Source organism: Pempheris klunzingeri, chromosome 9 (genome assembly GCF_042242105.1).
Source record: "Pempheris klunzingeri isolate RE-2024b chromosome 9, fPemKlu1.hap1, whole genome shotgun sequence".
Taxonomy (NCBI): domain Eukaryota; kingdom Metazoa; phylum Chordata; class Actinopteri; order Acropomatiformes; family Pempheridae; genus Pempheris; species Pempheris klunzingeri.
Genome location: NC_092020.1, coordinates 20,063,680 through 20,083,447, shown reverse-complemented (window position 1 = coordinate 20,083,447; position 19,768 = coordinate 20,063,680). Strand labels below are relative to the sequence as shown.

Here is a 19,768-nt window from a genome sequence, read left to right as displayed (position 1 = left end):
TGTATTTGCAAATCTAGCAGACACAAAACAGCATTACTAAACTATTGTCGCGTTTCTCTCCACCTAATGAATGCAAGTCCGATATTCACGCCCCTTTTAGCTCTGCTTTGGTTTCCACCAACTCCTGAGAACATGACCTGGCACTAGATGGTCCACTGCCTTCTCAACCTATTTCCTAACTTTGTCTATCTGCTGTTTGGTGCTGGGCAGGTAGCTTACGATAGGTTTATTAGAACTGGTTTGGTGACTAATGACGTATTGAGATTCAGCCTTTGTGGCCCAGTGAATGGCCCTTTGAAATTTTACGCTTTACGCTAGTACATTACAGTACTGGAGGACACAGAGAGTGGACACTACAGGATGTTAACTATAACTAAGTCTAAACAAAGGACAAGATCGCATTATGTGTACAGGTAAACAGTTGGCTTTAGTGTTCTCCGTTTCCATGATAAACAAATGGAAACATTTCTATACATTCTTTGACATGGCCTCCAAGGAGAGCAGAGACGGAGTGAATAAAGTTGCGTTGAGATGGAGTCGGGGTAACATAGCGTGGGATGATGGGAAAAGGGCAAATGTAAATGCAATCACACACATACCATAACCATGCACATATTGCTCTTACATTATCGCAATGCCTGTTGAATCATTCATTAACAGCTCTTGTGCAATGTGGTCCTTTTAAGTTCTTATTACATAGAAAACAATGATTCAGACGGAGCCTTACGGAGTGATCAGCATGGAGTGTGAGCTAGCAGCCTCTATAATAATGCACTTCAACAGTTTAGGTCAAGGATTTAACGCAGCCTTGCAACCACATTTTCATTTCAGCTTAGTGTGGATTTAGCAAAGCTGGAAAGCTTCAACCTGGGAGACATACAGGTCCTTGTCTGTGTCTAAAGCTAAGACACTGATTTTTTTTACACATGTGATGTTTAGCAAAAGAAATATTGTTCTCAACTCTGCCTCTTCTTATGAATAACACTCGTTTTAAAAGCTCTTTTTTTGCCACGTTATTATGCTCGTTTTACAGGGAAAAACCTCCTAAAATCTTTCTTTAATCTTTAAGATTTGTACTGGAAAACAACAGGGAGCATCATATAATAATCAGAAATAGGTCCTCTGTATGCAATATCAAATAACTTTGGCAACATAATTCACTTCGATGACTCCCGGTCATTAATCACATCTCGTGCTGTGAAATTCTCCTACACATTCCACTGAAGCTGCCGGTTCTCCACAAGACATGCTGGACTTCACAGATAGATACCAGCGGGCCTGCTGATTGGATCACAGTCACGTTCTGGCTCCGATTCAGTTCGACTGGGACAGCTCAGTCTCTGTGGGCCTGCAAACGGGAGAACCAGCATGACAGAAACAGCATCACAAAGACAGAGAACTTGTTTCGTTACAGTCCACGAGGTCCCTGCCACCTTTAAAGACCACAGAGTTTCAGCTGAACCTTGAAACCAGATGCACCCGCTGCAATGTCACATTCCTCGCCTGGATCCTGAAAATCCCATCAGGACTCTGGTTTTTGGAGCTCTGCTGGATTTGTAGCATCTGCGTTGGATTTCAGCTCCAGATGTGGGGAGGCTGCGGTGTGTTTCCATCAACTCTGTGGTGATAGTGTGAGAGCGGAAGGTCATTGGAAATGTGACTGACGAGTTGTTGTTGGTCACAAACAGGACTCGTGGGACTCTGTGGCGGTGTGCAGAGACTTCTTCTGCTCTGTGTGGTTCCCGTTGTGAAGGACAGAATACCTGAGAGAAACCAGTGAGAGGGGTAGGAAGAGAGAGATTAATCATTTAGGTCGTGCAAGCAAAAAGTCCAAATTATTTGCTGCTTCCAGATTTTCATACGCAAGATTTTGCTGCTGTTAAAACAAGTATTTTGACGATTAAGTTGTCAATTTTTACAAAAACAAGCCATTGTTATTTGCAGCCCTAAAACAATAAAACTACTGATAATAACAATAACAAGTACCCACAGTGTATGTAAATCAGCAACATATTTGATACAGCTGAAAAATGATAGTAGTGCCTCTAAAACAGTAACTAAATACTGCAGACAATTCTCTCTTGAGTGCTGCACTGTAAAAACCAGTTACTGTATCCAAACCTAAATCTCTCTTTAGGCCTGTGCGCTGTGGTTGCTCCTCTGACAAGGCCTTGAGGGATGCAGCAAAGGTGCAACAGCAATTCAGCAGAAAAGCAGAACTTGTCCAGCAGCTTCATCTGTGTCTTATAATGCCAACGATCTTCCAAACCACATGAGCTGGAGCAGACATTTACCACTGATACACAGACTGAACTGCGACAGTAAAATAAGATTATTTTCCAAGATTACCAGCAGTGCACTGAGTACCAGACCTGGTGCCCTCCACTTGTCTATTCACTGCCAAACAGTTCAGACTTGATATGCCTTTATAAAGGTATGATACAATTAGTTAATTCCTCATAACATTCTCCTGATGGGAAATGAGTCATTTCTCAAAATAGACAGACATTCCTGGAAAAGTGATCGCACAGTCTGGGTTACAGGAAGGTGAGTGAGAGAAGTCGTCAAAGCTGACAACTGTTAGTTAATAACTCTATTAGTGGTACTGAAAGGAGTGATAATAAAAAGTAAAAACCAGGCAGAGGAGTTATAAATGGTAACCTGAATATTTGAAAGGCTTTTAATATGCTCTGCTACAGTGGCCCACGTACCACAGCTGCATGTTCTCAAAACTGATACTGACTTGAATAGTAATCTAGCTGACTTTGTTTCTGCAGTCCGATGAAAGTGCAAAGGAGTGTGCGTCGAAGTAATGTTTTTATTCTATGGTCAGCATAACTAAGGATACAAAGAGTCACGTTTAAGGATGTCAGTAAAATAAGTTTAAAGTGAGTTAACTTTTGAGATAACTTTGCCACACATTATCTTCTCTCTATTATGTTTAGGTAATTCCTACATACGTGACATTTTTGTGTAACAAGTTGCCTTACAGCAAGGAGGTCTAAGACTAGGTTAAGTACAGAAGTAAAAGTGAGGGGTGTGCTCACCCCTGATACTGATCCTTGATTCCTAGTTTACTTTCAGTTGGAAACACTTCGATGTTTTGGGCCTCACAAAAGGCCAGAACTGACCTTTACCAATGCTCATCCTGCCCACAAGAACACTTAGGATAGACACAGGATAGATAGCAGCAAAAACAAAATTGGAGAAATATGGAGAACATTTTTGGTTAGGAAACAAGTGTGATACCTGGGGAGAAAAGCAATTCTACAGTGACAAATACCAAGTGTGTAATAGACACATCCATCCACTGGAGGATACCATGTCAATGTCACGTTTTGTCTCAACTACACATCAAAACCACACATTCTCATTTCAAGGTCAACTTTGCAATAATAAAAAATGCAACATTTGGTTATACTTTCAAAATAAAGCACCAAAACTACATGGTTAGATGATGATTTGGCTTAAAATAAGTGCACTAGCACTTAAAGTGACTCAACATTGACTTTTCATTTCATATGGGAAACAAATTCCAGTTGTGACATAAATTACGGCCTTTAAGCTCTTTCTTTATGGGTTGTAGGTTTTCAAAAACCCACTCCATCGTCTTGTCACAAAGCTGAGAACATGGCTGCTTGTTGATCTGTTAAACATTTAGATGAAAAGGTCAAGGGAAACATGAAAGAAAAACACAGGTGAAATGTCAGTTCATCCGTTACCTTAAGCGAATTGACCCAAAAAGCCAGTTGACAAACACATTTACTGTAATTGTCACTGAATGAATGTGAAGAAGCACACCATGCAAATAAGCTTAGTTTTCTTCTATATGTTGCACTAATTGGTTCAAGCAAGCAATTCTATTGCCAAAAGAATGTGACACAAAATCTAATGTCCAATATGTAACAGTAATTGGTTCATGCAAACAGTCTTGCACAAATGTGACATTAGTTCGCAACAGCAGCCATTATAGCTCTTCTCAAGAGCATGAAGCACATTTGTTAAAGTCAACCATAAGAGAATCTCATTTGGCAACCATAATGAGTCTCATTTGTATACAGTCTGTAGGCTTCACTGCATTTGAATGAGAAGAATGTATGCATGTGTGTATGGAGATATCAACAATGAGTTTTGTGTAGACGAATCTGTGTATATGTACAAAGGTATGTGTGTGTGTGTGTGTGTGTGTGTGTGTGTGTGTGTGTGCCACAGAGGCCTCACCGCAGGCTAAAACCATTATGGGCTGTTTACACAAACACCCTGACCAAAGACACTTCCTGCTGCCAAACTGCCCGTGAAATTTACCTTCCCGACAGCCTCGAATATTTAGGGCTTTTCAAAAGGAAACAGGCTAAAAATTCCCGCCGGAGCGGAACCCAAAATTGCTGCCACATTGCCACGTTAAATCATCAGCTGGTCTCTCTGTGGTTCTGTGCGTGTGGAAGTTCCTCTGCTTATTCTCTGCAGCAGAAACAAACGTTGGAAATCCCTGTTTGTAAGGGGATGTGGGGAAAGTTATTGATGACTTTTTATTGATCTTTCAATTAGTGCAGGCTACTAACACCAACGTTTCAGTCTTCTAAGTCTATATTGAGTAAAAACTGCTAATTAAATGTCAATTTGACTATGTTCAGAGGTGTTATTCTTTGTCACAGATGTATACACTGCTGGTGCATTGCTGCATTAATCTTCATGGTTGGAAAACATTACTATCATGCTTGACTGCTTCACACCACTGAAATGAGTCCAAAAGATGCTATAGATGATACTGCCATCTGTGAAGTGATGAAACAACACACCAAAGGGTGTCTCTAGGATGGGTGGCCCTGTCAAAAAAGCCCTCTTAAATGTGGAAAAATCTCAGCGACGCCATCAAACATCATAAGCATTCATGATACAATCAGTTTATTGTCGCTGTGTCATTTTTAGGGATAAACAGATAAACTGAAGGGTTTGCTCTGTCTTAAACTACAAAAAAACCCATCAACTCTGTCACAAAGCTTAAAAGAAGGCTGTCCTTATTTTATGAAAATCTTACATTTCGGACAGTTCACAAGGTTTTCATTGTGCTGTGACACTATTTGTTTAATCATTTTATGTGGTCCTGCTGAGCAGGACAAAAAGCATGACTTCTTCAGTAGAGGAAATAATGGAAGGCCACATTCAGCAGAACGCTTCGAACTCTGAGGTGCATGATCCCATCCCAGCCACCAAAACAAAGAACAGAGAGGCTCAGACAACAACACACACAAAGGGACTTCTACCACCAGTAGACTGTTATTCTACGGTAACTTTACATAGCAAATGGACGTTTGCTGTTATATTAATATTCTGAATGTCGTATATACGACCATTAAAGTATTAATCATATAAATCATTAATAATTTATAAATTAGAGAGGAAATGACAAAAATTCTAATCTAAACTCATTAAAAATCCCAAACTCTTTACATGAAAGCAAAATCTTTGAAAAGGAAAGTAAATAAAGAACAGAGTGAAGAAGTATGCAGGAGTACTGTTAATATACAGATATACAGATATACAGTATGTATAGTAACTGCCAGCTGTTGGTGTGTTCATTTGGAGCTTTTTTTCATTTATGTGTTGGGATCAGATGAAAAATTGGAGCAGGACATGTGGCTGCATCCATTCTATGTTTATTTGTGGTTTTGTTTGTACACAGTTTAGCCAGCAGTCCAACTGGCAGAGCAGGAGACAGGATGGAGATTTGTTTAATGAGGCCAGAGGAGAGAGAGACAGAAGGCCCGGATTACAAGCAGACTAAACATTTCTACATATTTTGGGCAGCGATGTGGCCAACATTCAACTCGATAAAGTGCCCTTAAGCAAGATTTTTGAATGCGCTGTGTAGCAGCCCCTGATGTCAGATGTTCCTGAGGAGGAACTGGAAAGGAAAGAGAACATTTCTGAGTGAATGATCAATATGGTTTAAGTCCAAATGACATTGAAATATGTTTTTTGAAATTTGGCTGGAAGAGTGCATTGCATATTGCACTTGCAAAGCTGATAAATAATGGTTTGCTTGTTCGCTTGCTATTTGCCATCTGGGTTTGATTTTCCAAGAAACTGAATGCAGCGCTATTAAGCAGTTAAATTTGAAATGTACAACTTTCACCACAGCATTAAAGGCAAAAAGTCAAAGAATAAAGTCCCTAATTGCTGAATTGTAGCAAAAGCATCGTGTGTTTTGGTCAGATTTCTTGCAAACAATAAATACAAACAGTTGATTGACAACAAAATCTCATTCCAAACTTAACCGTCTTGGTTAGAAAAAAAAAAAAAAGAAAATGTAAAAACAGAAATGTGCAGGACTGCTTGCCGCAGCATCTATGCTTTCAATTGAGTATTGCTGCTAACTGATAGCATCTAAAGGAAAAGTCTGCATCAGTTTTACACAGTAAAGCGTGTTTGCCAACGGCTCAAGGAAACATTAGCTGCAACTAGCATAACACACCCAAACCTCTGAAAGAACTGTGCCGGTCAAGTTGCATTATGGGTAATGTAGGTTTAGACAAGGAAGACAAGTGTGTAGAATAAAAGATCAATGTTGATCCTTGTTGATCCTTTTTACAAAACTGTCCATTGTGAGTCAGACAATATGGATGTGCAATGCTTTATTTTAACCTGGTTATATGATTATATTATTAGAAAATAGTTAAATGCAATGCAAAGTTGAATGATTTCACAACATCATGATATACATTTAGGGCTAAAAGTTAGATAAAGGGTGTTAGATAAACTTTGTGTAAAATGATATGATGAAGAAGCTAAAAGCACGAGGAGGGTAGAGCTTGTTTCTGTGGAATTAATGAAGAACCGATTAAATAGTTTCAGTCACTTATCGTGTGAGATTAAAAGCCAAAAACCCATCTCAGTTTCAAGATATTTTACACATTCTCCTCACTTTGAACATGACTGTCACGCTACATTAGCACTGAGGATGAAAAGTGACAATACAGCGCTCTTACTGCACCGCATTAACCTGAGAATTAACCTCCTCGAATGAAAACTGCTGTGATAGAACACTGAACTTGTCCTTTGCTTTGTTTATTGAGTGTATGACGGAGATTTACATTTAGTACGGACAAAATATGATAGAGTAGAGCTCTTACAAGAGCTTTTCAGAGGTTAATTTACAGGTTAATAGACAGGACAGAGAATGCTGGGAGATAAAGTTTTATTTTATATATTCTAAGAGGAGATTCACACCATACAAGAAAAGTCAGCTCTTACAAGGGTGAATAAAAATAAAAAGATTAAAGAGATTTTTTTTTAGATTTTCACTTCAAACAGTGTGAAAGAAAACGTCCTTCACATTTTCAAGCATATTGACTTCATTTTTCTGGACCTCGCTGTCAATTTTGTAAACCCACAGAAAAAGTTGAATTACGAAAACCACTGAACTAGCCTTGAAGATAAGTAAACGTCATTTGTACTCTTGCTAAGCTTTAACTTTTGTGTTTGTCTTATCTTGTCAGCTTATTTTTCCACCTGAAAATACCTATACATCTTTGATGTGCACATGTCGGGGCTTTTCATGAGAACTTGAGTGTTGTAAAAAGGTAGGCTTCTTCCTTCACTCCTACACTTGAGAGTGTAACTCATTAGGGGTAATGCTTATGGTCATACATATTCACCCAGCTGACTTTTTCCATGACTTTACCAGCCACTCTTTTACACAGAAACATAAACAAATATTAAAATATTCATAAGGTAATATTTTACCCTGCTTCTTCAGCCTTTTATGGGCATCAGGATCTTTTCCAACTGTACTCTGTCTTTGTTGAAAGTAATTCCTTTCATGCTTACAACTGGAGCTGCAGTTTCAAATCAATGAGCTTGACTGCTTTGTGGCAACCATTTGCAGGATTTTTGATAAGTACCATGATTTATCAGGTATTTAACTGACTGGATGCTATGAAAATTGGTTTTATGGAATCTATCAAAAAGATCACACCCATGTCCACATACTCATGGCCTCATTGCCCTAACATGAGTGTTGGACCTCACTAATGCTCGTGTGGCAGAATGGGAACAAATCCCTACAGCCACGTCCCAACATCTGGTGGAAAGTCTGAGTGGAGGCTGTTACAGCCACAGATGAATGCCCATGGTTCAAAGATGACATGTTCAACAAACAATATTTGCGTGTCCACATACTTTTGGCCATGTTGTGCAAATGTTACAGTGAAAGACTTTAAGGTTTTAAGGTAAGATTTTAAGGTCACTTGATGTCCAATGAATCTGCTTGACAACTCTATATCAACGCTATATCGTAGGAAATTATAGTGTTTCTTTCTGTCTCAGATGTTACTGTAAGCCAGGCGTATTGGGATTTATGATGCAGTTAAATTGCTGGATGCCTTATCAATCTTTTGTGATAGAAAATGGCATATAGTATACTAACACATCTTCTGGGGGTCAGTGATTTACAGGCAACAGATTTAACAAACATTATTACTGACTGAGCACAACAAAACAATCTTTGTCATTAAACAAATTGCTGGATTTGTCCTTGGCATGAATGATGGGAGAAATGAAGCTTTTAGCAAAATTTAAACTACAATGACTCATTATTTTCATTCCCTCTCTCCATCGCTCACTCTCTTCCTGCTTTTATCTCATTAGCTGACTATGGGCGTTTCACTCTTTCATTTAAACCAGCCGCATTCTTGCTTCTTCCCTCATGAGCCAATCATCTCACAGCTGTAAAAGTTTAAAGCTCTCTCCTGCTGCTGTCAGTTGTCATCTCAGGCAAATCGATGCGCCCCTCCTCCACGCTATTCACCACCAGTCCTCATTCCCTTCGCTTCCCATCTGTCCCTCCACCGTGCTCCTCAGGAGTTCTGCTCCTCGTTCATCTCATCCTCAGATCTCAACATTGCTCTTCACCGCTTCATCACCACCACCACCACCACCACCATCACCACCACCAGTGTCTAGACTCCAATTCTATAATATGATGCATTTCTACCGCCTTTAAATGTGACATCTCTGTGACATGCATGGGGGGTCTAACTAAGACTGTTTGTCTACATCACGCATTTGTCAATAAATCTTGTATCACTCTTTGAGTCTCTAGTGAATAAATAACTCTGACTGAAATGTATATTTGCAGCAGTTGATGAAGATGTGACTGCATCAATCTTCCACCCAGTTTCTCCACAAGTGCTCCAATCTTCCACTTGGGAAAGATTAGCTGCCAACACTCCCCACTCAGTCTCTCTCTTGATGACCACTCCAGGTTTCTCACTCTCTCTCAACTCCTTGTAATCACATACTCAGCCTCTCTCTCTCTCTGTCGCTCCACTTCTTTTGATGATCCCGTTTAGTGTCTTTCAGAAGTACAATAATTGATCATCACAATCAGGAAATCTTTTCTCCTCTTTCTTTCTTTCGCTCTGTGCTGTGTCAGGGGTCCACGTACAGGTCACCGCCTACCAAGACAACAAGAGGCCTGGCTCAACTGCACGCCACCGAAAGAACTCACGACTCACTCTGATACTAATGAAAGAAGAGAAGGAAGGGGAAGGCAGAAGAGGTCAGGGAAAATCACGAGAGGAGCACAACAGACTAGAATTTGAATAGAAAAGAGATTACACCGCTTTGAGCAAAGTAGAATAAAAAGAAGAAGACAAATGTATGCAAAAACTATTCAGAGTTTACACCCACAGGGAGAGTTTGCTTGTAGCTCAATAAAAATATGCATGTTGATAAGACCAGCGTGACTTTCTAAGTCTTTCCAAAGAAGAACCCCTCATTGTTTGTACTACACTGACCTTGAAAGACAATTTGCAACCATAAGATCCAAAAAATGTGCACAAGTAAGCAAAGCCTTCACTGTAACATGAATTACAGTAGGTAAGTGTCCTCACCTCAATTACAACGACCTTGAGTAATTCTTTCTGTTGCAGGGTGGTTGGGAAGAGGGAGCGAGAAAGGGCACAACGGGGAGTGGAGAAGGAGAAAGATAATTTAACACAAATGCAGTTCGAGAAGATTTAATGTTCACAATCTTTTGACCAGTGAGAAAAGTTCATAGCACTAGAAAAGTCATGACGTCCGTTTACATCACTTCCCAGAATAAAATAAAACTCGGGCGGAGGATCCGAAAAGAGATGACTGAATGAGGGTATTCAAATTGAAAACAGTCAACTTAAAGTTTACAGCCTATTAGTGCTAAAGCAACATTGCTGACACCAGGTCTACTGAAGGAATCAGAAAGTTGGCCTTTCATGGGATTAAATCTTGCTGGCTAGTTTTCTTCCACTCCTGCTCGATGAGGCTGGTCTTAAGACACGTCAGAAAGCATTAGGGAGAGCTGAGAGATTTTTAGTGGCCAAAGAAGCCAAGTCTGCACCAGGCAAACAAAAACAGAAGTGAAAGTGTGTTTCCACAGTGATGGAGCACCATGAACATTTCATATACGGTCCGAGGAATGTAGATGGAAGGTTAATAAGTTAGTGGTGTGAAGTGTGACGTGGACAGTACGTTTTGTAACTTTTCTTGAAACTCTGTACAAAGGTTATTAAGGCAGACTTGTGAGCAAAAGCTAGTGGCATCAAAAACCCACAGCAGCTGAAAATAGCGGATAAAAAAAACAGAATCAAAAGCTTACTTCTACCTCATTTAAAGCTGAAAAGTGTAACTTTCTGCATAACTCTTTAAAGCTGGGGTAGGCAGTTCTCTGGAAGAGGCAAAAAAAAAAGCCACAGTTTAAAAAAAACAGCCCTCCTCCTGCAGCTCTCCCCTAAGCAAGAACAAACTAAGTCCCCTAAGTACTAAGCCCCTGTCATCAGACACACATGGGCCTATGCACTTTATACGCACAGGAGAATGCTTCAAATAATCCTCATCATTATTGTGTACTGTATAGAAGAGGTGGATGTAGCCACCTTGATATTACCCATTGGTTTGTGAACTGCCGTTTAGAAACCTTGAATTTGGCCCTTTTTGGTGTTGCCATCTTGGTTTTGGAACCAGAAGTGAAGTTAGTTCTGTCAAGACCTCCACCTCTGCTTGGTTAGGCTTCAGCATGACCCACCTCTGATCGGTTAGACAAAACGTGGTCCCAACCTAACGCTTATCCTGCTTTACCAAATGAATATCACGCTGTATTGAAGACAGTTCTAAAGTAGTGACTGAGGCCATAAACTCATTAGGAAAGTGTTAACTGAGGTAATAAATCACGCGAGAAGTAGAGTTATTTTCTCACGTCTTTTCATACATTCATTCATACATTCTGACTTCGTTTTACAATCAGCAGAGCCAGTGTAGAGTTTAATAAAGCAGTTTGAAGGCTGGTTTGCTTGGTTTTTCCACAACGCAGTGCACGGACACATCATGGTCCAACTCTTATCACTTCAGAAACCATGATGGTCTCTACAGGTTTGCTGGAGAGACATCTAACTATAGCAAGCGATATAACCCAATATAAAGTTAGCTAGTAGCCGTTCAAGTTAAGCCACATGGTGAGCAACCAAATTAGCTTGCAGTTTGCAGCCACTCACTGCAGGAATGATTCTTTCATTAATAGAGAATGCAGTATAGCTGCATCATGGTCAGGTTTCACCTATTGGTAAGATGGAATAGTCTGTGCCCTTGGTGCTGAAAACTGAAAATACACAAGAAAGATAATGGAAATCACTTGCTAGTCAGTCATCTGCAACAACTCGTGATCACCACCATTTATAGACAAGGACGTGTCCGTGGACTCAACTGTGGGGCAGCTCTTGAGGTTCAGGGCAAACCAGATCAAACTGTCTTTATAAACTTCTAGTACAGTCAAAAGATGAAACATGATGAAAAGATGAAAAGAGCAAAGATGAGAAAGATTTTTGGACTTTGGTCAACTCTCCCTGGTTAGGTACTTCATCATCAAACTGAATATGACATGTTTTGTCCTGCAGTGGAGTAAAAACATAAAACAAAGCTAGGTGAGAATTTGGAGCATTTCAGAGTGTGATACACTGCTGAGAGGACAAGCTCCTCTGAGCCTGACTGCATGTCACATCTCCAGCTGCTCTGCTAATCAGCATATAAAACACCACAGTCCTCCCCATCTTTCCTATCAACTTCCCTCGTTAGGATCTGATGACCACCAACTCCCCTGCCGAGATGTGTGGGATCAGATGGCAGAGCAGAGCTCGCTTTGCAAAGCGTCACTCGCTGTAAACAAAAATTTCGTTCCCTTTTATGTCACAGGGATACCATCTACAATTTCGAGTCGAGGTTCAAAGACAGAGACAGTTGAGGGGGGGGGTGGCTGTCATAACCTTGGGTTTGTGTCAGGGCTCAGAGGTGTAAGATGGACGTGTAGATTTCACCTGTTATTTCCTGTTTTAAACCAGTGGGCTCATGAAGCTCAATCTGACTGAGGCCCTCCACAGGATAATTCTGAGTGCAGACAGGATGATGGACTTGTTACTGATAACAAGGACACAACAAAGTCACCAAAATTGGTGCAAATTAGATGCATCTTTTCATGAGTCAAATTTAAAGAGCTTTGCTGTAGTGCTTTATGTAAATACAATCCATTTACCAGTGGAACAAAACATTTTCAGTACTCCTGTGGCTACTGCTAAATCAAGGACTGCAAGGTGGCTTTGAGCCAATACTGGCAACCTCTAATATACTCTCATGGCATGGAGACCTTTTACACTCTTAATGTATTAGCTTTGCATGCCATCATAATTATATAGGACATACTAAAATAAAAAAGGAGCAAACAACACATAATGGCAGATATCCTCTGTGGTCATTTTGAAAGTCAAACTAGTCCAGATTGTCATTACAATTTTTTCCAAATTGCACATTTTCTCCTTACTCTGCATTCATAAAGTTTTTTCTTTTTGCAGTGGGTCAGGTAACAGCCTAAAGAACCCTTTTCTGAAAATTATAGTGAAAGTTTCTTGTTGAGAGTAAACTCTCAGGCGGCTTGGAGCCGTACTGAGTTGACCCACAGCGCTGAGCTGAGCAGCACTGAGGCTGAAAACACTGAACCTCCTGCTCTGTTTGTCTCAGAACATTAAAACAAGGCTTTAGCTTGGACACAAGCACTGAGGCATGAGGGTGAAGTACGCAGGCAGGCAGGCAGGCCTGTGGGGAAGTAAACACAACACACATGCATGCGTTTGTCTACAGAATGTGTGCGTACGTGTGTGCAGCATGTGGGCGCACACACACTCGTCAGAACATGTGTATAGGAGCTGAATCCTTAAGCAAGCACGGTTCTTCCTCAAGAAGATGCTGCACAAAAAATTCATGTAGAGTAGCCCATGCTTCAAGGTAAAAGGGTTCTGATTTCTGTGTGTGTGTGTGCGTATGTGTGTGAGTTTTGAGAATGAGATTGGTGTACTGCTGGCTCTCAGTAGATCAGAGGTTTGATTATTTCTGGATGACTGACGCCTGCAACGAACCCTTTCTTAACTAATTGCTTACATGACTGGAATGAGAAGAAATAACCATTAGAAGAGTTTTTGTGAATGTGTGTATGTGTGTGTTACTGCAAATGCACATTATTGTGTGCCATACCTGTATGTAAGTTGTATATATTAGGAAATGGACTATGTTTGTGTACAAGAATTCTTATTTCCAGTCCAACATCAACAAATATTCTTCAGGCTGCTTCTATTGACTCAGTTTCTTAACGAATTCCTTCTTTACAGCATGGACGGGCAGTTTTTCATCTCTGTTATCATCTATATCAGCTATATCATGGAAGTTTTTCTCACTTGGATTTCTCTGATTGTGGATATTTGAGATCCATTATAACTGATGTAACCAGAGTGATTATTGTTCCATACATAAAACAAGAAAACCAAAACAAATGATTATTTTTGTCCAAACCCACATTAAATACAAACTGAATTAAAATTTCAGTTAAATTAATAATAATAATGTTAATTAAAACCCACAACTATAACATGTTTCACTCTATTTATGAATTTACATTATATGATGAAATAGCTCAATGTGGTTTCATAGAATATCATGGTCAAAGATAATGAATGAATATTATTAGCAAAATACCAAAAGTTCTGATTGTGAGGACACCAAAACACCACCACAGCTCAGCATTTTTTTTTTCCAAACAGCTGCTAACACATGATATTTTTCTCCCCAAATTGGAATTATGGCTTTTTGGAATGAAATCTTTTTATTCTCACATCGCTGCCTTTGATGTTCATTATTTCTTGTCTGCTAACCAGCAGGTCTGGTTGTCTGGGCAAATGAGATCCTCCTACACTGACAAAAGAGGTTTTCATGTCTTTATCTGGTGGGAAAACATTCACACTGACACTCTATTAGCTACAGCACCCACAAGACAATTGCACAGGGGATTGCACAGACTGCGAGCAGCAGGCCGGAGGCATCTGCACAGCTCTGGCCACCATGAAGAGTTAACCGGGCCAAGGTTCAAGCAGGGCCAAGAGCTGCTCTATGTGCACATGACTGCTGCAGTCACTTCAGCTGTACAAGATATTCTCGGTTTATATTGCAGGGATCATTAATTTGCAGTTAATCTGCAGCAATATAAATCAATTTTGTGAAACTACTTCTACCATGTCTTTGCATTTTTCATTAAAAATCTCAAAATGTGCAGTGAGTTCATTTGTGTGCAACTACAGCAAAATATACGAACGTAGCGTGGAACATCATTTACTAAAAACATGACAAAATGCTCAATGTTTAATTAGAAATCACACATTTTTAGAGCGAGTGCATCACATCATGAGCAAACCAAAGGCACCAGAGGTTAGCAGCACAGGAAACCCTACAAATAAATATCACTGTGCGCTAAATAAACTCATAAAAATAAACTGGGCATTTAAAAACAATATACATAAATCAAACACCAGCCTCATTTCACTGTAAACATGCATCTGTAATGGTCCCATGATTTGAAAATCAATGTTTGTTTGTTTTGTTTTTGTATTTTCAGTGCCTGGGGACAAATTCAAGCCATCAAAATCTTGTGACAAAAGCGCTTGTCAGCAATAAGAGGGAGAAGCTATGCAATTTGACTGTAAACACTTGTTTTGATGTGTTATTGTGAATCTCTCATGTTTGCCGTGGTCCTCTGGGTTTTAAAACCATTGTTTGTTGTTTTTTTTTTCAGCTTGACTGGGGACGAAATCAGCCTCTGTCAAACTGTCAGAACACGTACGTGATGGGACTACTTAAATGATAAAATGCAGACAGAGGCTTACCACGAGGCCCAGATAAGTGGACATGCACACTAAGACATTCAGAAACACGCATTTGTACTCTGTGCAACATGTAAAATCATGCCCATAACACAACACTGGCAGACACTAGCAGCAAGAGCAGGTACAACTACCACCACACACACACACACACACACACACACACACACACACCACACACACACACACACACACACACACACACACACACACACACACACACACACACACACAGAGGAGATAGTGTTTACATCCCCACCTTGCCAGCATAAGGCTCATTGAACATTTATGTGTTCTCAGGGTATCGTCATGTCAGCCTTACTCGGTCAGAACTGTAGCCTCACATTCATTAGCTCTCCACTCAGACTTACTGGCAAATCCTCAACATTATTAAAGGCCACCTTTCAAATGGAGAGCAGTTTAGGGAAATAATATTTGCCTTTGACCACTTAGGGGCATTGAATATTGAATACTGGCATTTAAAAATGTTGTTCGGGTGGACATGCTTGGCAAACAGATGCACATTTACATATCCAGCAGACTCAAGGCAGCATTTAGCATCCATTTGGCACATAGTCATTAAATCCATTGTGAAAATAACATATTGATTGCTGCAACTTCAATAATATCTGAAACACTGTCATTACAAAACTGGAACTGGAGTTGAATATAGGGTTTGAAATCTTAACCAACCAGATTGAATGAATAGTTTTATTCCATGGTTGGTCATTTTGCCCTCGTGTAATCCTTAAGACACAACGTTATTTCTCTATGTTTTCAAGAAAAAATATTTGAAAAAAATAATCTAAAAATATATATATATAATTAAAAAGATATTCAGTTTAAGCTCAAACCTATGTAAATCAGTAGACTGTCAGAAACATTAGGTCATTTAGGAAACATAAGCCTTTACAGTGAAAGCTTCTGTCGGACCTACATGGACACGTGCTGCCACAACTCTACTGTCCCCTCTGTTTGAATGAAAGTGAGTGTTTAATCTGATCCCTGACTGTAGATCTGCCTGAGGTCAGTCTGTTTTCAACTCTGGAGTATGATCTGCTCACAGCTACAAAGCAGAGTGCCATTGGTAAATGTAGTATTTATATTATATATATATATATATATATATATTATATAGGAGCAGTAAGGAACAGTAAGCTATGAATATAACCTGTACAACAACAAAACCTTTTCGTAATAGATATCCATCATGTGTAGATTATCTGCATGATGAGCATCCTGTAGTAATTAGAAAAGACAATCTCAACACAAGCTCCACTTACTAGTATTTTCTGGATGCTTTTAATCGGTGACGCAGTTGTAATCAGCAGATGGAATTTGCACAGTTGGTGTGGAGATGATTACCAGATGAAGTGAAACAACTGGGTGCATCTCTGTGACATCTAAGCAAACTCCGTCCGCTGAGTAACAAGAAGGAAAGCTTGTCGTCCCTGGAGGTGGGGCCATACTGTTAAACATCTCTGTCTCTGAGGTTCTTGTGGGTTTCATTTTTTTTGTTGTTGTTGCAGTGTATGTGATTACTTTGTATAATGTACTTGCCGCCCTTTTGAAATAATAATGTAATTTAAAGGTTTAATGCTGTTTAGCAGTAAGGCTGCGTAGCACCAGATGCATCACGTGACATCATCATAACACCTTAGAAGAATATCACAGCAAAGTCTCATTAATTCATGGCATCAGGCCATGTGACCTTCAAATTGTAACCAGCTTGACCTAGAACAATATATTTATTGCCAAATGGCAAATATATAACATATTGGAGATAACTTGTGGTTGTGCCAACAATGACTGTCCGGGCTATGAAGGAAAGAGGGAAGTACCATTTGTTGCACTTCCATAAAATTGAGGGACAATGTCGGGTTTGATGGTTAAACTTCCTCCTTGAACCAGTCATGTATGTCTGTTTATATGTATGACACTAACCTCTTTTTTCATTTAGGTAAAATGAAAACCCTCTCAATCCACATCTCTACACGGCTCTGCCTTTTTCTCGCTGCATATTTCACCCACTTCAGGACCCTGCGTGAGCCGCTGTGGCAGTGAGGGGGTGGAAAATTTCCTGCCAAGCACAGCTTTCTACCTGGAGGGAGGAAAAATTCCACTTCTACAGCATGGAGTCCCATGAGAAGAGGGGAAATATCTTCATATTTATATGATGCTCAGACAGAAGAAAATAAACAGACATCCATCAAGAGCTGGGCGGTAATCATGAATGAAACCTCAGAGAGACAGAATTTGTGTGTGTGCTGATTTGTGTGTTGGGTTTCTGTGTCCACTTATGTTCCACAGAAAGCGGGGACAAATATCCAGTGTGTGACAGAGGAATAAAAAGAGGGAAAAACTAATTTTCTTTTTCCATCTCACATTGCACAGCCCAGAAGAATTAATTAAGAAAACTCTCTATATATTTTTTTATGTATACATATTCACTTGCTACTTCATTTCCAATTAAAGAGTGGTGCCACCCACAGTGGCCGTGGTGTTACCCATGGCAACGTGCACCATTCAATTTCGCCACCAAGCCTTGATGAAAAGTTCAAATTATTATAACTTTAAACATGATGCAGTTGACCTTTCAAACTCACTGATGCTGTTGCTGTGTTTGATGCAAGCAGGTGTCAGGGAAACAAACTCCCAAAATGAATACCTTATAAAGTATTGCAAAGCAACAACTTCAGTTATCAGGATGTAAGAATTATTGGAAATGATTATTGAAAAAGCAGACGGATAATGTGACTAATAAGGCTGTGCAGACGCACGTAGCAGCTGTGACCCACATATGGACTATGGTGAATTTATTTTGTATGTGTGTGAGCAATGTGAGCCTGATGCATCTGTATTGTTTATGGCAATTGTCGTCTTTCATCTTGGCAGAGATTTGTGTGCGCCTATGAGAGGGGAGAGAGGAGGAGGGAGACGGGGGAACAAAAAGAAATGAGGGACAGAGTTGTGCAGATAGAGATAGTGAAGTTAGCGAGGCAGCAACCCACACAGCGAGTCAATTCAATTAGGAAGTGAAAATCCTTCCTAACCAGGTTATTGTGGTTAGTGATTGAGGACAACTCTCTAGCTGCTCACTACACATTTGTTCCTTGCATATTCCTGCCACCAGTCCTCCTAAAGAAGGCAAATACATCAACGAAATAGTGAATCCTAACTTTTAAAATCACCTACATCATATCTGCAACATGCATCATGTCCATAACTTCACTTCACTTCTAGCTAACAAATTTATTTTAACTCAAACCATCATGTTTTCCTAAGCCTTAACATGTAGTTTTGGTGCCTATCAAAATGCAACTGTTTCACAATGTTATTACTGTTACCATCACAACGAGGGTATGCTGCATCTCTCAACGATATTGTATGTGTCATTTTAGGAGTGATATGCATCCTCTGGTTTACTGCTAAGTGCATTAGTAGATGACATTACATATGCTAAACAAGCGCATATGTAATTTCATTCAGATATACAAGTGTGCACAAAAGCATGTCAAATGCATACCGTAAACGCAACAAATACGAAAAAAATAACTACAGCAAAACAAGTAACTTTTAACAGACTTGCTGTTGCACAATCAAAAAATAAAGATTACATTTATTTCCCAAAAAGGCATCTTATGAAACGTCTGATGTTTATCTTTTTTTACCTAAGCTATTAAACTGGCATAGAATAATCTACATGTAGTTTTGCTCTGCAGTATTTCTAACTATATATCTGCTAGGCTGTATATCAAACAGCAGCTCAGGTCCCTGGTCTCACCATCTCACCATCCATCCACTGAACGCTGCAGAGAAAGTTTACTTTTACAAGTTTAAATTATGTGTGACCCCAGCCTTGAGATGTTCTCTGACAGTCTGAGAGTGTCACTGCAATGCCCTGGTCACCCCTGCCAAGGACAATGACAGTTTTTTTTTGGTTCTGAATATTTTAGATTTCCAGCACAAGGAAGAACTCAGCACTTTTCTTTCAACGTAAGAAGAAAAAGAAACCCCGTGTTGGAAAACAAGCTCCTGATTGACGCATGACTTACTGTCACACAGTTGGAAGGGACGAAGCTCAACAATATCACTCCCAAACCAACACACACACATTCAAAAACTATCAGCATACACTATATTTCTACACCTTAGGCGATGCTTGAAAAGCAGGGCCTGCAACTTATTTTAGAAGCACTTTTAGTTATATTGGTTGAAATTTTGAAACAGCTCGACAGCAATCAATACATGCATACAAAAGAGAAAAAAAAACTCCAGGCATTTTACTCACACTGAATTAAATGACTGGACAGCCAACCTGCCTGTCTACGTACGTACCTGCCTACCTGCGCCTATGCTGTGAATGCCCACACAAGACCGGCACAGAAAGTGCGGCCAAGATTTAAACTACGGCTCAGCGACAGACTGACGAAGCACACAGCCACTGAGCTGAAGAACGAAAGAAAGCCGCTACTGATCCCAACAGACTGTGGTTTAGTGAAGTAACAGCACAACGCACAGCCTCTGAGCCGAGTGAG

The 19,768-nt window shown here is 39.9% G+C and overlaps 1 protein-coding gene across 3 annotated transcripts in view; it reads right to left on the bottom strand.

Moving 5' to 3' along the window:
• Nucleotides 1-392: 392 nt before the first annotated feature.
• htr4 (5-hydroxytryptamine receptor 4) overlaps nt 393-19,768 on the bottom strand; it is a 151,542-nt gene continuing 132,166 nt past the window's right edge. For 2 of the 3 annotated variants that reach the window (XM_070836645.1, XM_070836646.1), the window contains exon 7: nt 393-1,763. In XM_070836645.1, the coding sequence (XP_070692746.1) occupies nt 1,679-1,763 (85 nt within the window). In that variant the 3' untranslated portion in view covers nt 393-1,678. The remainder of the gene's footprint in view (nt 1,764-19,768) is intronic. The other variant, XM_070836647.1, reaches the window with a different exon arrangement.